Here is a 23,132-nt window from a genome sequence, read left to right on the forward strand (position 1 = left end):
GATTTAAGGAAGATTTATGTAGCGTACAGCACTGAGCTACAATTAAGTAGGGGGTAAGACACAATAATTACAAACAAAACAAGTACAAGCGAAACAGCCAGTATATTCTATTTCAGCCAATAATCATAACTGAGAGGAGACACAGACGGAGGGATAGAGAAAGAACATGTCCCTATTTGTATAATCAAGAGACCACACACCCATCTTGCTCCATGGAATCAAACACTGAATGATGGTAAGGTTTTTACTTGCAGGTGGGGTACAGAGAAAGGTAAGAAAACGGAAGTCTTGTTCAGGAGACCGCACGACGAAATATGGACTCCGGTGGAAAGTATGTGAGAGAACCATGCAAACCTGCCTTTCTCCCTGACGGCTACTCCAAGAGCTTCTCCCGCTCACTCCCAGGCCTGAATGGGAGCCTGGTAATTTCCCAGACCTCACCAACATGCAGGCCTCTCAAGCAGGGGTTATTGATAAGCCAGCACCCCAAATGCCTCGATATCCGAAAGTGGGCTTGTTTCTCTCCCTGTTCCCGTTCACCACTTCCAAATCCTTACAAATTGCCCCCTCTCAAAAAAAAAAAAACAAAACACTCCCCCAGAGCTCATGCCTTCCCACAACCTCAGACCCTTCCAGGCTTCGCTGGCTTCCACTCCCGGCATGGCCGTTCAGTGACTGGAGCCCTGGCTCAGCGAGGGCCTACTCTCCCAGGAGTAAACCCCCTGGTTTACTCTAGTGGCTGACACCACACCCCCGCCCGACTCTCTAAACACCCTCTCCTCTCTAGTCCGCGTCAGCCAACCTCTCCCAGCCTGCTCGGAACTCCCGACGTCACCACTTTTCTTGACCTCATCGGCACCTCCAGTTCACAGCCCCATGACTTACTACCCATCATCCCTCTGCTGCTTTTCATCTTGCTCTTGACCCCGCTGAAATTACGTTGTCTTTCAACAACACTCTTGCCAGTAGCCTCAACGCTCACCCTTGATCTCATCTCCGAGGCAGAACAGTGGCCCTGGAAGAAGCCAACTCTATGCTCAGTGTGCCGATGTCTGCATAGCTCGGTGCTGTTACACGAAGGCCCAAACACGAGTGGACTGGTAACTTTCGAAATCCATGTTAATGAATCACAAATGGCCCCTGAACACTCATCTGAAATCCTACTGTTTGCCTGGCTCACTTGCCCGCCTGGCTTTGCAAAGGCTAGCTCAGATGCCCCTCAAAGCCCTGCACCTTCACCTTCCAATCGCTCTCCTTCACCGGATCTCCATGCCTACTTCCCAGGGCACACAGATGCACCAGACGGGAATTCCTTCAACGTGCCTGTGCTAAGTAAGCCAACGAACCCACCCCTACACCGTCCTTTCGTCCTGCCCCTCTGACTTCATAGGGGAGCTGTTTCTCCTTCCATCCAAACCAATCCTTTCTGCCCTTCCATTGGACCCCATCCCCTCATGCCTGCATTAACTATTCTCCTTTGCGGATCAAGCTCCCACCATAAAGCTCGAGCTGCCACCAAGCTTCACCTATTCCGAGACCACATTTCCCTCTAGTTGGTGAGCTCTCTCACCTTTCTTCACAAACTTCTCAAAAGAGTTGCATGTATTCACTATTCTATTTTTTCATCTACTCCTACTTCTTAATCTATTCTAGTTGAGTTTTGGACCTCCACTTAAATAGCACTCAAGTGACCACATCCTTCGTGTCAGTAAATTCAATGGGCATTTTCAGTCCTCATTTGACTATTACTACTTTCTACTGCTCCTTCCTTTTTTAAAATTGAGACATAATTGATAAATAACATTGTATTAGTTTCAGGTGTACAATATAATGATTTGATATTTGTACATATTGCAAAATGATCATCACAATGAGTCTAGCTAACATTCATCACATAGTTGCAATTTTTTTCTTGTGATAACTTTTAAGATTTATTCTTAGCAACTTCCAAATTTACAACACACTACTATTAACAACGCTCACCATGCTGTACAGTGCGTCCCCATTATTTATTTATAGCTGAAAGTTTATACATTTGACCACCTTCCCTCATTTTACCCACTCCCAACCTCTGCCTCTGGCAACCACCAACCTGTTCTTTGTATTCCTGAGTTTGGTTGTTGTTGTTTTACATTCCACATATAAGTGAGATCGTACTGTATTTGTCTTTTGATGACTTATTTCACTTGGCACAATGCTGTCAAGGTCCATCTATGTTGTCACAAATGTCAAGATTTCATTTTCTTATGGCTGAATAATACTCCATCCTATATACATATTGCAGTTTCTTTATCCATCAATAGTTTATTTCTATGTCTTGTAAATAATGTTGCAATGAATGTGGGGGTGTAATACATCTTTCTGAGTTTTCATTTCTTTTAAACAAATATGAAGAAAGGCAATTATGGGATCATACCGTAGTTCTATTTTTAGTTTCTTGAGGAACCCCCATACTGTTTTCCACAGTGGCTGCAGCAACTTACATTCCCACCAACGGTGCATGAGGGTTCCCTATTCTCTACATTGTCCCCAACACTAGCTATCTCTTGTCTTCTGATACTAGCCATCCTAACAGGTGTGAGGTTATAGTTCATTGTGGTTTTGATTTACATTCCCCTGATAATTACCTGTTGGCTGTCTGCATGTCTTTGGAAAAACGTCTATTCAGGAGCTCTGCCCATTTTTAACTGGAGTTTGGTTTTTATGGCAATTGGGTTGTAGGAGTTCTTTATATATGTTGGATATGACCCCCTTATTAGACACATAATTTGCAAATATCTTCTTCCATTTCATAGTCTTTTCATTTTGTTGGTGTTGTCCTTCACTGTGCAGAAGATTTTTGGTTTGATATAGTCCCACTTGTTTATATTTGCTTTTGTCACCTTTGCTTTTAGTGTCAATCCAAAAACAGATCACTGCCAAGACCAATATCCAAGATGTTTCCACATATGTTTTCTCTTAGGAACTTCATGCTTTTAATGCATTGCTGAATTTGGTTTGCTAATATTTTGTTGACAATTTTTGCATATTCATCAGGGATATTGGTCTGTCATTTTCTTTTCCTGTGCCATCTTTGGTTTTGATATCAGGGTAATACTGACCTTGTAAACTGAGTGTGGAAGTATTCTCTTATTTTTTGGAAGAATTTGAGAAGGATTGGTATTAAATCTTCTTTGAATGTTTGGCAGAATTCACCAGTGAACCCAACTGGTCCTGTACTTGTTTGCTGGGAGGTTTTGATTACCGATTCAAATTCTTAATACTAATCGTTCTGTTCCAATTTTCTATTTCTTCATGATTCAGTCTTGGTAGGTTGTAGGTGTCTACGAATTTATGCATTTATGCTGGGTTATCCAATCTGTTGGTGCATAATTGTTCATAGTGTCTCTTTGATCCTGTGGTATCCACTATACCATCTCCTCTTTCATTTCTCATTTTATTTATTCAAGTTTTTTTGTGTATATGATTCTTGCTAAAGGTCTGTCAACTTTATCTTTCCAATGAACCATCTCTTAGTGACATTGATCTTTTCTATTGTCTTTTTAGTCTCTATTTCATTTATTTTTGCTCTGATGTGTTATTTCTTTTCTTCTACTAACCTTTGGCTTTGTTTGTTCTTTCTCTACTTCCTCAATTGAGATTTTTCTCATTTATCAAAGTAGGCCTGTGATGCTATGAACTTCCCTCTTCTAACTGCTTTGCTACATCCTGTAAGTTCTGGTATGCTGTATCTCCATTTTCATTTGTCTCAGGCATTTTTTTAAATTTCACCCTTGATTTTTTTCCTCTGGCCCTTGGTTGGTTTTTTTTTAAATTTTATTATGTTATGTTAATCACCATACATTACATCATTAGTTTTTGATTAGCGTTCCATGATTCATTGTTTGCATATAACACCTAGTGCTCCATTCAGTACATGCCCTGTTTAATACCCATCACCAGGCTAACACATCCCCCCACCCAACTCCCCTCTAGAACCCTGTTTGTTTCTGAGTCCATAGTCTCTCATGGTTCATCTCCTCCTCTGATTTCCCCCACTTCTTTTTTCCCTTCCTACTATCTTCTTTTTTTTTTTTTTTAACATATAATGTATTATTTGTTTCAGAGGTAGAGGTCTGTGATTCAATAGTTTTACAAAATTCACAGCACTCACCACAGCACATACCCTCCCCAATGTCTATCACCCAGCCACACCATACCTCCCACCCCCCACCACTCCAGCAACCCTGATTGTTTCCTGAGATTAAGAATTCCTCGTATCAGTGAGATCATATGATATCTGCTCTGATTGACTTATTTCGCTCAGCATAATACCTTCCAGTTCCATCCACATCGTTGCAAATAGCAAGATTTCATTCCTTTTGATGGCTGCATAATACTCCATTGTCTATATATACCACATCTTCTTTATCCATTCATCTGTCAATGGACATCTTGGCTCTTTCCACAGTTTGGCTATTGTGGAAATTGCTGCTATAAACATCGGGGTGCATGTACCCCTTCAGATCCCTACATTTGTATCTTTGGGGTAAATAGCCACTAGCGCAATTGCTGGGTCATATGGTAGCTCTTTTTCAACTTTTTGAGGAACCTCCATACTGTCTTCCAGAGTGGCTGCACCAGCTTGCATTCCCACCAATAGTGTAGGAGGGGTCCCCTTTCTCTGCACCCCCACCATCTGTTGTTTCCTGACTTGTTAATTTTAGCCATTCTGACGGATGTGAGGTGGTATCTCATTGAGGTTTTGATTTGGATTTCCCTGATGCCGAGCGATGTTGAGCACTTTTTCATGTGTCTGTTGGCCATTTGGATGTCTTCTTTGGAAAAATGTCTGTTCATGTCTTCTGCCCATTTTGTGATTGGATCATTTGTTCTTTGGGTGTTGAGTTTGATAAGTTCTTTATAGATTTTGGATACTAGCCCTTTATCTGATATGTCATTTGCAAATATCTTCTCCCGTTCTGTCAGTTGTCTTTTGGTTTTGTTGACTGTTTCTTTTGCTGTGCAAAAGCTTTTTATCTTGATGAGGTCCCAATAGTTCATTTTTGCCTTTGCTTCCCTCGCCTTTGGCGATGTGTCTAGGAAGAAGGTGCTGTGGCTGAGGTCAAAGGGTTGCTGCCTGTGTTCTCTTCAGGGATTTTGATGGATTTCTGTCTCACATTGAGGACTTTTATCCATTTTGAGCCTATTTTTGTGTGTGGTGTAAGGAAATGGTCCAGTTTCATTCTTCTGCATGTGGCTGTCCAATTTTCCCAACCATTTGCTGAAGAAATTGTCTTTTCTCCATTGGACATTCTTTCCTGATTTTCGAAGATTAACTGACCATAGAGTTGAGGGTACATTTCTGGACTCTCTATTCTGTTCCATTGGTCTATGTGTCTGTTTTGGTACCAGTACCATACTGTCTTGATGATGACAGCTTTGTAATAGAGCTGGAACTCCGGAATTGTGATGCCACCAGCTTTGCTTTTGCTTTTTCAACATTCCTCTGGCTATTCGGAGTCTTTTCTGGTTCCATACAAATTTTAGGATTATTTGTTCCATTTCTTTGAAAAAAGTGGATGGTATTTTGATAGGGATTGCATTAAATGTGTAGATTGCTCTAGGTAGCATTGACATCTTCACAATATTTGTCCTTCCAATCCATGAGCATGGAACGTTTTTCCATTTCTTTGTGTCTTCCTCAATTTCCTTCATGAGTATTTTATAGTTTTCTGAGTACAGATTCTTTGCCTCTTTGGTTAGATTTATTGCTAGGTATCTTATGGTTTTGGGTGCAACTGTAAATGGGATCGACTCCTTAATTTCTCTTTCTTCTGTCTTGTTGATGTATAGGAATGCCACTGATTTCTATGCATTGATTTTATATCCTGCCACTTTACTGAATTCCTGTATGAGTTCTAGCAGTTTTGGGGTGGAATCTTTTGGGTTTTCTACATAAAGTATCATATTATCTGCAAAGAGTGACAGTTTGACTTCTTCTTTGCCGATTCGGATGCCTTTTATTTCTTTTTGTTGTCTGATTGCTGTGGCTAGGACTTCTAATACTATGTTGAATAGCAGTGGTGATAGTGGGCATCCCTGCCGTGTTCCTGACCTTAGGGGGACAGCTCTCAGTTTTTCCCCATTGAAAATGATATTCGCTGTGGGTTTTTCACAGATGGCTTTTATGATATTGAGGTATGTGCCCTCTATCCCTATACTCTGAAGAGTTTTGATCAAGAAAGGATGTTGTACTTTGTCAAATGCTTTTCCTGCATCTATTGAGAGGATCATATGGTTCTTGTTCTTTCTTTTATTAATGTATTTTTTCACACTGATTGATTTGCAGATGTTGAACAAACCTTGCAGCCCAGGGATAAATCCCACTTGGTCGTGGTGAATAATCCTTTTAATGTACTGTTCGATCCTATTGGCTAGTATTTTGGTGAGAATTTTTGCATCCATGTTCATCAGGGATATTGGTCTGTAATTCTCCTTTTTGATGGGGTCTTTGTCTGGTTTGGGGATCAAGGTAATGGTAACCTCATAAAACGAGTTTGGAAGTTTTCCTTCCATTTCTATTTTTTGGAACAGTTTCAGAAGAATAGGTATTAATTCTTCCTTAAATGTTTGGTAGAATTCCCCTGGGAAGCCATCTGGCCCTGGGCTCTTGTTTGTTGGCAGATTTTTGATAACTGCTTCAATTTCCTTAGTGGTTATAGGTCTGTTCAGGTTTTCTATTATTTCCTGGTTCAGTTTTGGTAGTTTATACATCTCTAGAAATGCATCCATTTCTTCCAGATTATCTAATTTGCTGGCATAGAGTTGCTCATAATGTTCTTATAATTGTTTGTATTTCTTTGGTGTTGGTAGTGATCTCTCCTCTTTCATTCATGATTTTATTTATTTGGGTCATTTCTCTTTTCTTTTTGACAGGTCTGGCCAGGGGTTTATCAATCTTATTAATTCTTTCAAAGAACCAGCTCCTAGTTTCATTGATCTATTCCACTGTTCTTTTGGTTTCTATTTCATTGATTTGTGCTCTGATTTTTATTATTTCTCTTCTCCTGCTGGGTTTAGGCTTTATTTGCCGTTTTTTCTCCAGCTCCTTTAGGTGTAGGGTTAGGTTGTGTATTTGAGACCTTTCTTGTTTCTTGAGAAAGGCTTGTATTGCTATATACTTTCCTCTGAAGACCGCCTTTGCTGCATCCCAAAGATTTTGAACATTTGTGTTTTCATTTTCATTGGTTTCCATGAATTTTTTTAATTCTTAACTTCCTGGTTGACCCATTCATTCTTTAGTAGGATGCTCTTTAGCCTCCATGTATCTGAGTTCTTTCCAACTTTCCTCTTGTCATTGAGTTCTACTTTCAAAGCATTGTGGTCCGAAAATATGCAGGGAATGATCCCAGTCCTTTGGTACCGGTTGAGACCTGATTTGTGACCTAGGATGTGATCTATTCTGGAGAATGTTGCATGGGCACTAGAGAAGAATGTGTATTCTGTTGCTTTGGGTTGGAATGTTCTGAATATATCTGTGAAGTCCATTTGGTCCAGTGTGTCATTTAAAGTCTTTATTTCCTTGTTGATCTTTTGCTTAGATGATCTGTCCATTTCAGTGAGGGGGGTGTCCCCTACTATTATTGTATTGTTGTCAATGTGTTTCTTTGCTTTTGTTATTAATTGGCTTATATAATTGGCTGCTCCCATGTTAGGGGCATAGATATTTACAATTGTTAGATCTTATGATACCTGCTCTGATTGACTTATTTCGCTCAGCATAATACCTTCCAGTTCCATCCACATCGTTGCAAATAGCAAGATTTTATTCCTTTTGATGGCTGCATAATATTCCATTGTCTATATATACCACATCTTCTTTATCCATTCATCTGTCAATGGACATCTTGGCTCTTTGCACAGTTTGGCTATTGTGGAAATTGCTGCTATAAACATTGGGGTGCACATACCCCTTCAGATCCAACAAAATCTTCTTGTTGGATAGACCCTTTAAGTAGGATATAGTGTTCTTCTTCATCTCTTATTACGGTCTTTGGTTTAAAATCTAATTTGTCTGATATAAGGATTGCCACCCCAGCTTTCTTTTGGTGTCCGTTAGCATGGTAAATCGTTTTCCACCCCTTCACTTTCAATCTGGAGGAGTCTTTGGGTTTAAAATGAGTCTCTTGCAGACAGCATATCGATGGGTCTTGTTTTGTAATCCAATCTGACAGCCTGTGTCTTTTGATTGGGGCATTTAGCCCATTTACATTCAGGGTAACTATTGAAAGATATGAATTTAGTGCCATTGTATTGCCTGTAAGGTGACTGTTACTGTATATTGTCTGTGTTCCTTTCTCGTCTATGTTATTAGGCTCTCTCTTTGCTTAGAGGACCCTTTTCAATATTTCTTGTAGGGCTGGTTTGGTGTTTGCAAATTCCTTTAGTTTTTGTTTGTCCTGGAAGCTTTTTATCTCTCTATTTTCAATGACAGCCTAGCTGGATATAGTATTCTTGGCTGCATATTTTTCTCCTTTAGTGCTCTGAATTTATCCTGCCAGTCCTTTCTGGCCTGCCAGGTCTCAGTGGATAGGTCTGTTGCCAATCTAATGTTTCTACCATTGTAGGTTACAGACCTCTTATCCCCCAGCTGCTTTCAGGATTTTCTCTTTGTCTCTGAGACTCGTAAGTTTTACTATTAGATGTCAGGGTGTTGACCTATTTTTATTGACTTTGAGGGGGGTTCTCTGTGCCTCCTGGATTTTGATGCCTGTTTCCTTCCCGAAATTAGGGAAGTTCTCTGCTATAATTTGCTCCAATACACCTTCTGCCCCCCTCTCTCTTTCTTCTTCTTCTGGGATCCCGATTATCCTAATATTGTTTCATCTTATGGTATCACTGCTCTCTCGAATTCTGCCCTTGTGATCCAGTAGTGGTTTATCTTTTTCTCAGCTTCTTGATTTTCCATCATTTGGTCTTCTATATCACTAATTCTTTCTTCTGCCTCATTTATCCTAGCAGTTAGAGCCTCCATTTTGGATTACACCTCATTAATAGCCTTTTTGATGTCGACTTGGTTAGATTTTAGTTCTTTTATTTCTCCAGAAAGGGTTTCTCTAATATCTTCCATACTTTTTTCAAGCCCAGCTAGTATCTTTAAAATCGTCATTCTGAACTATAGTTCCAACATCTTACTAATGTCCGTACTGATTAGGTCCCTGGCAGTTGGTACTGCCTCTTGTACTTTTTTTTGAGGTGATTTTTTCCGCCTTGTCATTTTGTCCAGAAGATAATAGATGAATGAGAGAACAAAATGTTAACAGGGTAACAATGACCCCAGAAAAATATACACTAAACAAATTAGAAGAGACCTGAAACTGGGGAAAAGAAAGGGAAAGAAAGAAAAAGGGAAAAAGAAAAAGATTAAAAAAAAAAAAGAATATGATCAAATATGATCAGGCTGGTGCATAGATCAGTGCCACATACTAGATTTGGGGCATATTTTGGTCTGTTAGAAGAAAGTGCCTCCCAAAATTTTAAAGAAAGAAAAACTTATATATGTACAAAAATAAGGGTAAGTACGATGAAGGGATGGAATATGACTGTAAAGATGAAAATTATAAAAGATTTTATAACAGGAATTGATAAGTTGTTGGTTGAAAAAAGGAAGAGGATTTAAAAAAAAAAAAAGGGAGAGACTGTGATCAGGCAGGAAATTGGAACAAAGCCATACACTAGAGATTTAGGGTGTATTTTAGTCTGTTAGAAGAAACTGTATCCCAAAATTTTAAAAAGAGAACAACTTATAAATATACATTCCAAAAATAAGGTTAACTACTATGAAGGGATAGAATATGACTCTAAAAATGAAAAATAAAAATTTTTTTTTAAAAAAAGGGATTGATAAGATGTTGGTTGAAAAACAGAAGAAGAAGAAAAAGAAAAAGAAAAAAAGAAAATTTAAAAAATTTACTTGGAAAGACTAAAGAATCATGGGAAAACAGCCATGAATTCTATGTGCTGTATTCCCCTAGTGCTGGAGTTCTGCCATTCTCATTGATCGGTAAACTTGGTCTTGTCTGGCTGTTCTTGCTGATCTTCTGGGGGAGGGGCCTGTTGCCGTGGTTCTCAGATGTCTTTGCCGGAGGCAGAATTGCCACACCCCTGCCAGGTACGGGCTAAGTCATCTGCTTGGGTTTGCTCTCGGGAGCTTTTGTTCCCTGCAAGCTTTCCGTACAGCTTTGGAGTATGAGAGTGAAATGGCGACCTCCCAATCTCCACCCCGGAGGAGCCGAGAATTCGGGCCCCACTCCTCAGTGCGCTCCCAGAGAAAAGCAGTCAATCACTCCCGTCTCCCGGGTCTCTGGCCGCACTCTGTGCTCACCTGGCCTATGACCGAGCGTTTCTGTCTCTGGCACCCGACCCCGTGTGGAGTCTCCAAACCCAGCACATCCCTGAGGTATGCTCCCATGCCGCTCCTCCCAGGGGAGGAATGGGAGTCTCCCCGGATCTGCTACTTCTTGGGTCCCTGCTGGAGGAGCAGGGGCCCGACTGTGCCACAGATCATGGTTTATGGCAACCCTGAGCTGAGACCCTGCGCCTCGGCTCCGTCTCTGCAGCTGGCTTCCCTGCTCTGATACCTGGGAGCTCTGCCGCACTCAGGCACCCCCGGTCTTTCTCTGACCCCCAGGGTCCTGAGACCACACTGTCCCGTGAGGGTTCCACCCCCCACTTAGCCACTGGAGCAACGTCCCTCAGCAGAGCCGACTTCTAAAAGTTCCGATTTTGTGCTCTGTGGCTCTATCACTTGCCGGTAGCGGCTGATGGAGGCTCCCTTTCCCCGCAGTCTATCTTCCCGTATATCGCCTCGGATTCACTTCTCCGCACATCCTACCTTCCAGAAAGTGGTCGCTTTTCTTTTCAGAGAGTTGTTGCTACTCTTTTCTTCGATCTCCTGTTGAGTTTGTAGGTGTTCAGAATGGTTTGATCCCTATCTAGCTGAATTCCTGGGACCAGACGAAATTTAGGTCTCCTACTCCTCTGCCATCTTGCTCCTCCCCCTCCAGTTTTTTTTTTTTTTTTTTTAAGATTTTATTTGAGAGACACAGCTCACAGCGGGAGGAGTGGCATAGACAGGGAGAAGCAGGCTCCCTGCTGAACAGGGAGCCCAATGCGGGGCTTAATCCTAGGCCCCTGGGATCATGACCTGAGCCAAAGGCAGACACTTAACCAACTGAGCCACCCCAGGTGCCCTAGCCTTTGGTTGTTCAGTAGCACGTTGCTTAATCTCCATGTTTGCGAATCTTCCAGTTTTCTTTTTCTAACTTATTTCTAGGTTTTGTTTTGTTTTGTTTTTTTACCATTGTGGCAGAAAAGATACCTGGCATGATTTCAACCTGCTTAAATTTATTGAGACTTGTTTTGTGGCCTGTTGTGTGATCTATCTTGGCGAACGTCCATCCCACGAACACTTGAGAAGTTATGTGTAGTCTGCTGCTTTTGGATGAAATGTTCTACTACATCTATTAAATCCATCTGGGCTTACATGTTAACACCAATGTTTCCTTATTGTTTTGGGGGACTTTTTTGTTTTTGTCTGGATGATCTGTCCCATTGATTTAAGTGCAGTGTTAAAGTCCCCCACTATTCCTGTCTTTTTATCAATTTTAGGTCTGTTAATAATGTATGTAGGTGCCCCTATGTTGAGTTCATATTTACAAATGTTATAATCTCCTGCTCTATTGGCCCCTTTATCATCATCATTATATACTGACTCTTCGTCTCATTACAGTCAATTATGACCACAGCTTCTGGTTTCCATTTGCATGGAATCTTTTCCATCCTTTCATTTTAGTCTGTGCATGTTTGTGCAACTGAAGTGGGACTCTTGTAAGGAGCATATGGATAGGTCATTTTTTCTTAAGTCCATTTGGCCATTCTATATCTTCTGTTTGGAGAATTAGTACATTTACATTTAAAAGAATGACAACTGATTTCTGGCTGTTTTGTAATTCCTTTGTTCCTTTCTTCTCCTCTTGTCCTCTTCCTTTGTGATCTGAGGGCTTTCTAAAGTGTATTCTTACATCTCTCTATCTTTTGTGTATCTACTATTGGTTTTTGTATTGTGCTTATCATGAGGCTTACATAAAACAACTTATATTTATAACAACCTATTTAAGTCGATAGCAACTTAAGTTTGAATGCATTCTAAAATTCTACATTTTTACTCCTCCATCCCACATTTTTATGTCTTTGATGTTCACAATTTACATCTTTTTTTTTTTTTTTAAAGATTTTATTTATTTATTTGACAGAGAGAGAGACAGCGAGAGCAGGAGCACAAGCAGGGGGAGTGGGAGAGGGAGAAGCAGGCTTCCCACTGAGCAGGAAGCCCAATGTGGGACTCAATCCCAGGACCCTGGGATCATGACCTGAGCCGAAGGCAGACGCTTAACAACTGAGCCACCCAGGCACCCACAATTTACATCTTTTTATCCTCTGTATCCATTAACAAAATTTTGTGTTTGTAGTTCTTTTTACTACTTTTATCTTTTAACCTTCAAACTAGCATATAAATGATTAACCTACCCCCTCATTACAACATTATTCTCCCAGACTGTGGGTGCACCTCAGTATGCTATCTCTGCTCTGTGCCCTCGGGGACAGGGAGCCTGTAAGAAATGTTTTTTCACTTGTAACAGTTCACCAGGACTCACATGTGCAAGCCCCATGGTCACCAGAGCCAGGAGGTCAAAAGGCATCTCCTATGTGGCAGATGCAAAAATCAGGGTGCCAGACCAGTGCACACGTTCCCACCCCAGGAGATCCCAGTGACCCAGAATGAAGCAGAAGGACAGCACCAAGATGGCGCCCACTGGCCTCTGTCCCTGGACAGTACCTAGGTAGGCTCTTAGATGTGCCCCAAACAAGAAGCCTGTCCTGCAGGCTGAAGCTCCAGGACAAGCCAATAGGCCCCTTTCCCAGAGAGACTGGGGGTGTGTTTCAGTCTGCTGGGTCTGGGCTGGGCCCTGGGTGGAGCCAGTTAAGAACTCTTTCTCCACTTACTACAGAACTATGGGACCTGAGAGTATAGGCCCTCTGGCCACCAGTCAGGACATCTAGTGGTATCCCCAGGGTGGCAGCCACAAAAATCAGATGAGAGGACATGCTCCTTTCTGGGAGATACTGGGGACCTGGAGCGAGGGAGAGGGAGAGGGTAAGGATGGCTTCTGCCAGCTTCCATTTTTGGAGAACATTTCAGTAGGCACTTGGATGTATGTTAAATCAGAAGCCTGACCCTCAGAGCAAAGCTTTAACATAAGCAAATAGGCCTCTTTCACTGAACAACTGGGAATTTTTAGTCTCCCACCTGCCTGTGCACTGCGCCCTGGGGTGGCAAGCCTGCACGAGCCCTTTAAGAACTGTTTCTCAGTTCAGTGTAGTCTTGTAGGTCTCGTGGATCCAAGCCCTGGCTTTCAAAGCTAGCTGGTTTGGGGGCTCATCTCTCAGGCGCAAGTCTTAAAAGTTGAGGTGCCCAATGTAGGGGTTCCAACTCTATGCTCCTCAGGGAGCAGCTCAGGATTGTGAGTTCACTCCTGAATGTGGGCTGCTGTACCACAGGTATGGTTTACAGTGAGACTGTGTCTTGGCCTCCCCTACCCATTCTGAAGTGGCTTTTTTCTTTATTCACCCACTGTGCAGGAGTTGACCAGCTAGTTTTGGGGTGTTTTCCAGAGAAAACTGTCACATATGTGGCTGTAGATTTGATGTGTCTGTGGGAAGAGGTGAATTCAGGATCCTTTTACATCAGCAACATAACCAGGACCTACTCCTTCATTTTTGATGACATTTTCTCCTTTGGCTTCTATGATACCCCATAGCCACCCTCTTGCTCATCACTCTCTCTAGCCTGACTCTGACCATCCCCGTGTGTGCACTGCAGCCACCCTCCTTTATCCAGGCCAGAGCTGCTACAGTTCTTTGGCCCTGTCTCTGTGTCACTACAGACACTTTCCTGAGGCCATCTCACCCATGGCTGTGCCTTAAGTTTCCACCCACATAATTACTCCAAATGCATCACCTCAGCCCTGGCTTCTCTGAGCCCCAGACACATATAGTCAACTGCTTCCCTGACATCCCCACTGGAATGGACCGAAGGTAGTTCAAATGCAACATGACCCAAACTGAACCATGATCCGTCCCCAAATCCCTTCTTCAGGGCTTCTTATCTCAGAGAGTGGCACCACTATTCATTATACCAAACCAGAAACCTAGCTATCACCTTTGACACCACCTCTCTCTCACCAACCCATTACACTGATAATCCTACCTTCAGAATATCCAAAGCCTCGTAACTGAGCTCCAGTATCAATTCCTGTTCCCTTCCAATCTATTCTTCAGTCTGCAGCCAGTGATCTCTGCAAAGCAGAAATCTGATCGTGTTAACTCTTGGTGTAAAACCTTTCTGTGGCTTTTATCTTCATGGTATAACGCCCCAAATCCCTAACAAAGCCAACAAGCTGTTGCTCGGCCTGGCCCTTGTATTCCTATCCAGCTTGTACTTCTGCTCCCTCCTTTACTGAGGAAAGTAACAGAAGGGTCAAGGTACTTCTACTTTCCACTCTGCTGGAAAGGAAGCTTTGTCAGGCCTGCAAACACTTAGCTAGAAGGCCCAGGCACTCTCTCTGTCTTAATCTGTCAGATAAAACATTCTTGCCCAATGTATGCCAAAGTTCTTAGGCTCCTTCAGAAAAGCAAACATACCATATTCAGACAGAGACTAAAGGCAACTGCAAGAAGCACCTACATGCTCTGGGTATATACTTAATAAGAAATTTTTTAAAAATGTATTGTTATTTAAAATCGTCAGGCTATAGTCTAGTCCACAGAGGGAACACTAATTTTGGCAGAACCTAAAAAACCTGAAAAGCAACAACATTTAAAGGGCAGATAAAGAAATAAAGATCCATGAAAGAGACCAAAAGAGAGCAGACAGAAAAGTAGACAGAGGGCCGACAGAGTAGTCTCCTCAGAAGTCAAGGGAAAAGGAAGGAAGGAAGTGGTCAAAAGAATAAAATGTTGTAGACTAGTCCAGTAAGAGAAAGATTATTTGATGTACAGACTAATTCTTTTTACTAGGAATTAGCCATGTGGAGGTATCTGGTGACACTGGGGAGAATGGAATGGGTGTCGGAACTCACGTGAGGAGGGAAGGAGAAGGAAGTATGTGGGGGGGAGGGGGCCTGCTCTTGTCGTGCAAAAAGGCATCACAGGCCCAACAGTGCTGCTGGGCTGTTTGGTCGAAGACAGGGAGCCTGCAGCGTGTTTATGCATGGACAGAGAAGAGCTATCAGAATGGAAGATGACCCCACATTCCTGAGGACGTGGCAAAAAAGGAGCTGCAGAAGTGAGACAAGTACCAAAATGGGGCCAGGGAGCTGCAAGTTAGAGGTTTCCCTTTGATTCCTTCTATTTTTTTTTTTTATAAAGTAGGAAGCATAATCAAGGACAGGCTTATGGTTAAACTGTGACAGTGTAAAGAGATGCAGTGAGTAATGAGAGGCAAAGCTCAATGGAGACATAAAAGGGCACCAGGCAGTGCTGAACACCCCACTGATGCTGGAGACCACGATTCAGAAAAAGAATGAACCCATGTGAGTGAGAAAGTTTTCTGCAAAAAGGCTTACCGGTATGAGGGGGAAGGCCGGGAAAACGGACAATTACACTGAGTTGCAGTTCTGCCAACCCAGGAGCAGAGGAGGGAAGTGGGAAGAGTTAGGGACACAGCTAACAGGCTGCTGGGGGGAGAAGGGGCCATGGATGGAGATCAAAGAGCAAGCTTTGTAAAAGTGAGGGTAGAGAAGAGCAGGGTAAAAAAGGAAGTGTGGTTAAACAAATCGTTTTACATACTGTTAATAGTGCAGTTGGGGGAAACAAGTGGAGGGAAGGAAGATGAACAGGGGCCCGTGAAGGAGCAGTCAGGGCCCCGGCAGACAAGAGCACAGAGGAGGTCACAGCACAGCCAGAAGGCAGCAGGGCCTTCAGGGAACGCGGACCCAACTTGAGGGTCCTCACCTCACACAAACCCCAAGAAAGATGACATGCAGGCAAGAGTGAAGTCAACTCTAAGTTGCTCCAGAAATGTCAGATATTCTTGGCGGTGGCAGCGATAGCACTGTTATTTTTATGGTGAGGATTACTTAGATCACGTTCCTTTTAAGAGACAAGCTCTATATCTGAAGATCTCACCAACAGCTACGACTAACGAAATCAATAAAGTACCGAACCTCGTACTCTGAAAATAGACTAGTATTGCAATGTAGTTCACTCGTTATTCTTAAGTTAATGCTATGAAAACTTCTTTCCATCTCCATAAAAGAAAACATAAACTGGCATGCCTGGAGAGTAGTAATCTTGACAGATTTCTCCTGTTTCCTCTGACTTCAGGGGTACAGAAAGCATTCTGAATGTTTTATATTTCGAGGTTTCTTTTTCTGCTACTTTAGCTGGTTGATCCTCTGACAGTGTGACATCTTCATACTCTTGCTCTTCATATTTTTGAAGTCTAATATGACAAAGAAAGTAAGACACTATGGTTAACAAACTCTAGGACTCAAAGTTTAAATCCTTATACTGTACTTTACAATATGATATCTATCCTTTCAAGCAATTTTTGATACACTTTAAAAAGCAGATCTGAGGGCACCTGTGGGGCTCAGTCAGTTAAGTGTCTGACTCTTGATCTCAGCTCAGGTCTTGATCTCAGGGTTGTGAGTTCAAGCTCTGCCCTGGGCTCCATGCTGGATGTGGAGCCTACTTAAAAATTAAAAAAAAAAAAAAATTTTAATAAATAATAAAAAATATAAAAAGATCTGAAACATGGAGAGTCTAGTTAAATGCAAAAGAGGTCTGATATTATCATGGAAATTTTAATGCTGGAAAGGACTTAAGAATCCTCATCTAACTTAAAAGATGAAGAAATATTAACCAATTAGCAGCAGAGTGAGGTCAGAATACAGTTTTTTGAAATTCAATACTCATATATTACCCTTCTTTATAAAACCAACACCAACAACCACCCTTATCAAGACTAAAACCAAATATTTCACAATACATTAGCCAACTGCCTATTTGTAAATGTTAGAAAATCTTTTCATAAGAACAGAATCCAAAATCAGTGCCTACAGCTGACTTATGCCATAGACCATATTTTTGCAAGGTGGAGGAAATGCAGAGCTCTGTAGATCCTCACATGCTGCTCAGTGGGCAAAACTACCCATTGGTATATTAAACAAAAATATTTAGTCACATGAATAAGAAGGCAAACTTTCTCTTCAAAGACAGAACACGACTTCTTCATACTTGTTCATGGATACCTTTATTAAGTATTCTTAAACCCTTCTCCCTTGAGCATTCTGAGTCCCCTTTGGTTTATAAACACCTTGAACAGTTTCCTCTTTGTTGAAATGTCTAATCCATATCCTCTTTCTTTTTTTTATAGTGAATTGTATACCATTTTCTTAACAATGTTCAGAAGTTCTCTTCACATTTTATATCGTAATCTTTTGTCATTTTACATGTGCTAAAAACCTTTTCTGGTTTGGACTCAACTTCTCACTTTCTTGATGAAGCCTTCATAAATCTAAGTTCTTCACTTTAATATAACCTAATTTATCTATCTTTGCATCTACAATATGTGTTTATTCTTTTCTTTTTTAAAGATTTTATTTATTTATTTGACAGAGAGAGACACAGCAAGAGAGGGAACACAAGCTGGGGGAGTGGGGGAGGGAGAAGCAGGCTTCCCGCCGAGCAGGGAGCCCGATGCGGGGCTCGATCCCAGGACCCTGGGACCATGACCTGAGCTGAAGGCAGACGCTTAACAACTGAGCCACCCAGGCGCCCCTACAATCTGTGTTTATTCTTAAGAAATCTGTCCTTACTTCAATCTTGACAAAACTCTTATTTTTCCAAATAGTTTTAAAGTTTTGCCTTCCACAAGTCTTAGAGTTCATCCTTGAGTTTGGGGTATGATGTGAAGGGCAGATCCAATTCTCCCTGCTCCCACCCCATAACGGTATGCAATTGTCACCACGTATTAATGAACACCCCCATCCTTTCCTTCCCTGACCTGTAACTCCAGGTATACAATTGTATACAAGTCTGCATCACTCCAAAGTATACAAGTATCCACCTCTGGTTCTTTATTTTTATTTGTCTATCCTTGTTTTTCTATCCCACTGCTTTAATTGCTATAGTTGTCACAGCTGTAGGTTCATGCCTCCAAATTTTTTTCTTAAAGAGTGCTTACATATCCTTGGCCTTTTGCTTTTCCATATAAATTTTGTTGCATTCTCAATTAAATTTTGTTATTTTCTCCACAAAGGCCAAACACACGATTTTTCCTAGGTACTGGGTTTTTCATTACTTTTTTTTTTTTTTAAAGATTTTTCTTTATTTGACAGAGAGAGATACAGCGAGAGAGGGAACACAAGCAGGGGGAGTGGAGAGGGAGAAGCAGGCCTCCCGCCGAGCAGGGAGCCCGATGCGGGGCTCAATCCCAGGACCCTGAGATCATGACCTGAGCCGAAGGCAGACGCTTAACGACTGAGCCACCCAAGCGCCCCTGGGTTTTTCATTACTATTACAAATGGTAGTTATGATTAAAATTAAGTTTTCGATCTATTGCTGTACTATAGGAACGAAATTCACTTACATACACTGATTTTAAACTAGCAGCCTTGCTAAGTTAAATTAACTTATTAATTACAAAACTGTAAATTCTTTTGTACTCTCTTACTAGACATCATATCATCTAAAAATGATTACGGTTTGTTTCTCCTTTTTCAAACCTTCCAGCTTTCATCTTTTTTTTTTTTTCTTGTCTTATTGACTTAGGACCTTTAATAGGATGTCACACAGAAGTGGCAATAGCAAGTATCCTTGCCACTTTTCTCAACTTAAAAGGAACACTTTTAAGACCCGACCATTAAAAATACTTGCTTCAGGTTTTTGGTAAATGCCCTTAATCATGTAGTTTGCTAAAGGTTTTTTATCATTAAGAGATAATCCATTTTATCAAAGGCTTTTCTTCCTTTACTATATTAATGGTAATTGGTATTGATGCACTTTCTAATGTTGAACTAACCTTGCATTTTTGAGATAAGCTATTCAATTTGATCTTGGTGTATCATCCATTTTTATATGCTACTGTAACCTGTAGGTTAGTATCTTATTCAGGGTTTTCTGCTTCTAAGGTTATGAATGAAACTGACTTAGAAGATTGTATAAATGGGGGCGCTGGGTGGCGCAGTGGGTTGGGCATTGGATTCTTGGTTTAGACTCAGGTTGTGCTCTCAGGGTCATGAGACTGAGCCCCAGCTCAGGCTCCGAGTTCAGCACAGAGTCTGCTTAAGTTTCTCTCTCTCCCTCCCGTTGCCCCCGCCCAACGTGTGTGCGCAATTTAGGGACAATTTTCTCTTTTTCTGTTCTGTGGAAGCAGTTGTATAAGATTGGAATTATTCATTTCTTGAATTTGTTAGAACTCAGAAACTCAGAAACTCTGGAAATCTGCCTGAGCCTAGTATGTGTGGTCTATGGGGGAAGGGGAAGTTGGGGAGGCAATCATGATTCATAACTACAAATTCAACAATTTTAGTGGATAAAAAGGAATGAAATCTTGCCATTTGCAATGATGTGGATGGAACCAGAGAGTACTGTGCTAAGCAAAATAAGTCAGAAAACAACAAATACCGTATGATTTCACTCATGTGGAATTTAAAAAACAAATCAAATGAGCAGAGGGGAGCAAAAGAGAGAGAGAGGCAAATCAAGAAAGAGGCTCTTAACTGTAGAGAACACAGTGAGGTACCAGAGGGGTGGGGGGGGGCTGGGTGAAACAGGTGATGGGGATTAAGGAGTGCACCTGTCCCGATGAGCACTGGGTGTCTTTGGAGGTGCTGAATCACTATATTGTACACCTGAAACTACTGCAGTAACACTATGTTAACTAGAATTTAAATAAAAACTTTAAAAAGTTCACCTTGCCTATTACTTATTGAGCCTATTTTGTTCATACTTTTCTTCAAACGTTGACATTTTGTTTCAGACTAATTACCATGAAATAGTTAATTTTCTCCTCTTTTTAACTGCAGACCCTTCTGTGCTGACAGAGCTCCCATCTCTCACCCCCTTGGTAGTGGTTACAGAGCCACTGCCTGGCACTGCTCCGCTCCCCCTGTAAAGCAGGGAGGCAGTACACAGAGAGAACACATGCTAAGCGGAGCTTCCTAGAGCTGTGCAATGCACAACCCTGACCGTCCACTTGTGACTTCCTTTTTCCTGCTCCGTTCTGTCAAAGATCTGCCGATTGATCGACAGAGGCTGCTTTTCCTGATTTTCTCTTTGATTTCTATTTTGTTAATTTCTGATACTGCTCATCTCCTTCCCTCGATTTTGTTTTGGTTTAGTCTGTTCAGGTTTTTCTCCTTAACTTCTTGGAATGGATTGTTACCTCATTAATTTTCCAGCCTATCTTGTTTGCTAATGTAAGCTGTAGACTATAAATTTCTCTCTGCACAGCTGAAGCGGCTACACCACACCGCCTGTAAGTGCAACAGGATTAGCCAGGCAAGTTCAACTCCTTCTTGTTTCTTGCTTTTCTAGACTCAGTTCTACATTGTTCCCTCCTGGGGCAGGGCTCTTTCAGAAAAGTGTCTGTTTTTCAGACATCATATTTCCAAATGTAGACTGGTTTTCAAGTCAACCTCTTGTAACTGATGTCTACTGTGATTAAGATCTATTGAGATGTCTTGAGAATTTGTTTAAACAAGTTTTACGGTCTGCAATGAAGTCTTGTCATTGTTCCCTATGACCCAGTAGAGAATATGAAAGCATCTTTTTACTTTTCATCTGTTGGTACCCTTTTGCTTTCTAAGATGTTTCCACACATGCATTAATCCAGTTTGACATTTAAAAAAAAGACCAAAGTGTAGCCCATTTGCATTTACTGTGATTACAGGAATTTTTGGAATTTATTTCTATCATCTTATTTTTGTCTCCTATGTATCCTCCTTCTTATCTTTACTCTCCTACTTTCTATCTCTACCTTTCCCTTTTTCCTTCTGGAGAACTTTCTCAGCTTTATCTTTCACCTATGCTCTCAATCTCCATTTCTGTTATCACATATTTAATTTCCAAAAGCTATTTTTTTCCTCCAGATGTCCCCTATTTTTTATTCTCTTAATGCTAGTTCTTCTGTCACCTGACAACCCAGGATAGGCTTGTGCTGGTTGTTACTGAACTTTTCTTCTCCCTGCATGGTCTATTGTCTCCAGGCTTCTATGATTTGAGTTTCCGTCAAGCTATAAACTTTCCTCAAACGATCATGGGTCATCTGCTCATATTTAAGAATCATCACTGAGGCAGCAATGAGACCACTCTTCATGCACTGGTGGAATCTGTCAACTGGAAGATTTCACTGTGGTATATCTGAGGCTTGGTTGAGGTTTTCCCAAGTGGCCTTATCTTTCCTGTTGGCTGGCCAGATTCCCAGAGAATAATATGCTTCGATTCTGGCTGTGAGCTTCCTCAAAGTCCAGCACAGGAAGAATACTAAGGTTCCCTATGACTTGGGTACAGTAATGTACTCTCAGCTGTGTTTGGTGTCCTCCCATTCTGGATGTCTTCTGTTGGAACGAAGGAAGAAACATTCTCCTGGCTGAGTGAGGTTAAGGAAGGGGATCTGCGTTCTGTTTCTTCTACAAACTGTCAGGTTACTGCTTTCACTGCCACTGCCACTTCGAGAGGATCCTTAGAGGTAGGAGGTCAAGTGGCAGCAGGGATGAAGCTGCTGCTTCCGGGCTTCACCCTTCCACCTTCAGTTTGCACTGCCAGCTCTGCAAAATCAGTAATTACTTATCCTTCTGTTCCCAAGCTTCCAAAACGACAGGCGCAGCTCCCATGTGTTTGTCTCCTCTTTCCTTCTCTTGAGGGTTTACTCCTTTTTGATCACTTGGTGGCATTTCAGGAAGGAAAGCAGTAAGAGCATGAGTTCAACCCATCAGGTTTAAATAGAAGTCTGTTTCTTCAAGTACTTCCTCACTCCATCATTTTCTTCCTGAGTGGATGCTGATCCACTGACAGGAATGTGAAAAAGGAAGCACATAAATCTCCCCAACCTCTTCTCCGTCTGCTTACACCTAATCACCTTCGGCCTTCCCAGGGTTTTTCAGCTGTTGGTTAACTTCTCATTTCCAGCAACTCCTGTCTCACGTTTTTGGCATATCCAAGACTGGTCTGGGAAGAAGCTGGTGTTAATCTGCCCTTCTTGTCAGGAACCCCTCCCTAAGGTTTGCTAAACTCCGGCACCCTCATCCATTCCTCACATGACACTGTACATTCTTCATTGTCAGAATGGCTTACCACTAGTCATATATTGTTGAAATTTTAATTTTATTATATCTTATTTTACCTTGCTTTTGTGTTGCTTTTCTCCTTGTCCATGTCTGGATTTACTGTTGTCAAATCAATGGGTATATTTTCAATTATTTTTTTCTAAACAGAACTATGAAGTAACAGCCTGTAAAAAAAAATACGTTCATGTTACCTTTTAAACATAAAAGATGCTTTCACAGCTATGACTATTGGTTTCAAAACGGCATATATGGTTCTGAACTTCCCACTAGGCTTAATTGAATATCTCCATTACCTTCAAATGTTTCCTCCATATAGTGTGCTTACCAGACCCTTCACTATGCTAGTTATCCTTCTCAGGGCAGCCTCCATATTGTCTACCTTCCTCTCTAACGCAAGGTTTTCTTTCTTACATTGATGCGTTTATGTACATGAAATTCTAATTTACCTTAAATTCCATCCTGAAGATAATGCTAAGTTTTAAGATCCTCTCCTCGGGGAAAATCATCAGAAAGAACATAGGGAAGTCAACAGAACTGGTGGCCTAAGCTGTTAAATTTGTTTCACCATTCACTAAGTTCTAAAAGGCCATATCCACATACTACTAGCACTCTTTAGACAGAACAGAACAAAAGGGAGTGGGTTTTGAAATATGAAAAAGAAGCATTCTCTTTCTGATTACTGAGGGAAATCTAACAAGGTCCAGAAAGCCTCCAAATAAAGAAAATGTGCTGCAC

The 23,132-nt window shown here is 41.4% G+C and overlaps 1 protein-coding gene across 1 annotated transcript in view; it reads right to left on the reverse strand.

The window, feature by feature from the left end:
- The window catches only part of DNAH14 (dynein axonemal heavy chain 14), a 341,596-nt gene extending 318,829 nt beyond the window's left edge, over positions 1 to 22,767 (reverse strand). The window contains exons 1-5 of the mRNA XM_064595530.1: positions 22,723 to 22,767; positions 22,454 to 22,536; positions 16,401 to 16,546; positions 16,269 to 16,274; positions 13,802 to 13,834 (exon numbers count right to left, since the gene is read on the reverse strand). Of these exons, the coding sequence (XP_064451600.1) occupies positions 13,802 to 13,834; positions 16,269 to 16,274; positions 16,401 to 16,546; positions 22,454 to 22,536; positions 22,723 to 22,767 (313 nt within the window). The remainder of the gene's footprint in view (positions 1 to 13,801; positions 13,835 to 16,268; positions 16,275 to 16,400; positions 16,547 to 22,453; positions 22,537 to 22,722) is intronic.
- Positions 22,768 to 23,132: the final 365 nt, after the last annotated feature.

Source organism: Mirounga angustirostris, unplaced genomic scaffold (genome assembly GCF_029215605.1).
Source record: "Mirounga angustirostris isolate CCGP_5_RB_7025 unplaced genomic scaffold, mMirAng1.0.hap1 SCAF_6, whole genome shotgun sequence".
NCBI lineage: Eukaryota > Metazoa > Chordata > Mammalia > Carnivora > Phocidae > Mirounga > Mirounga angustirostris.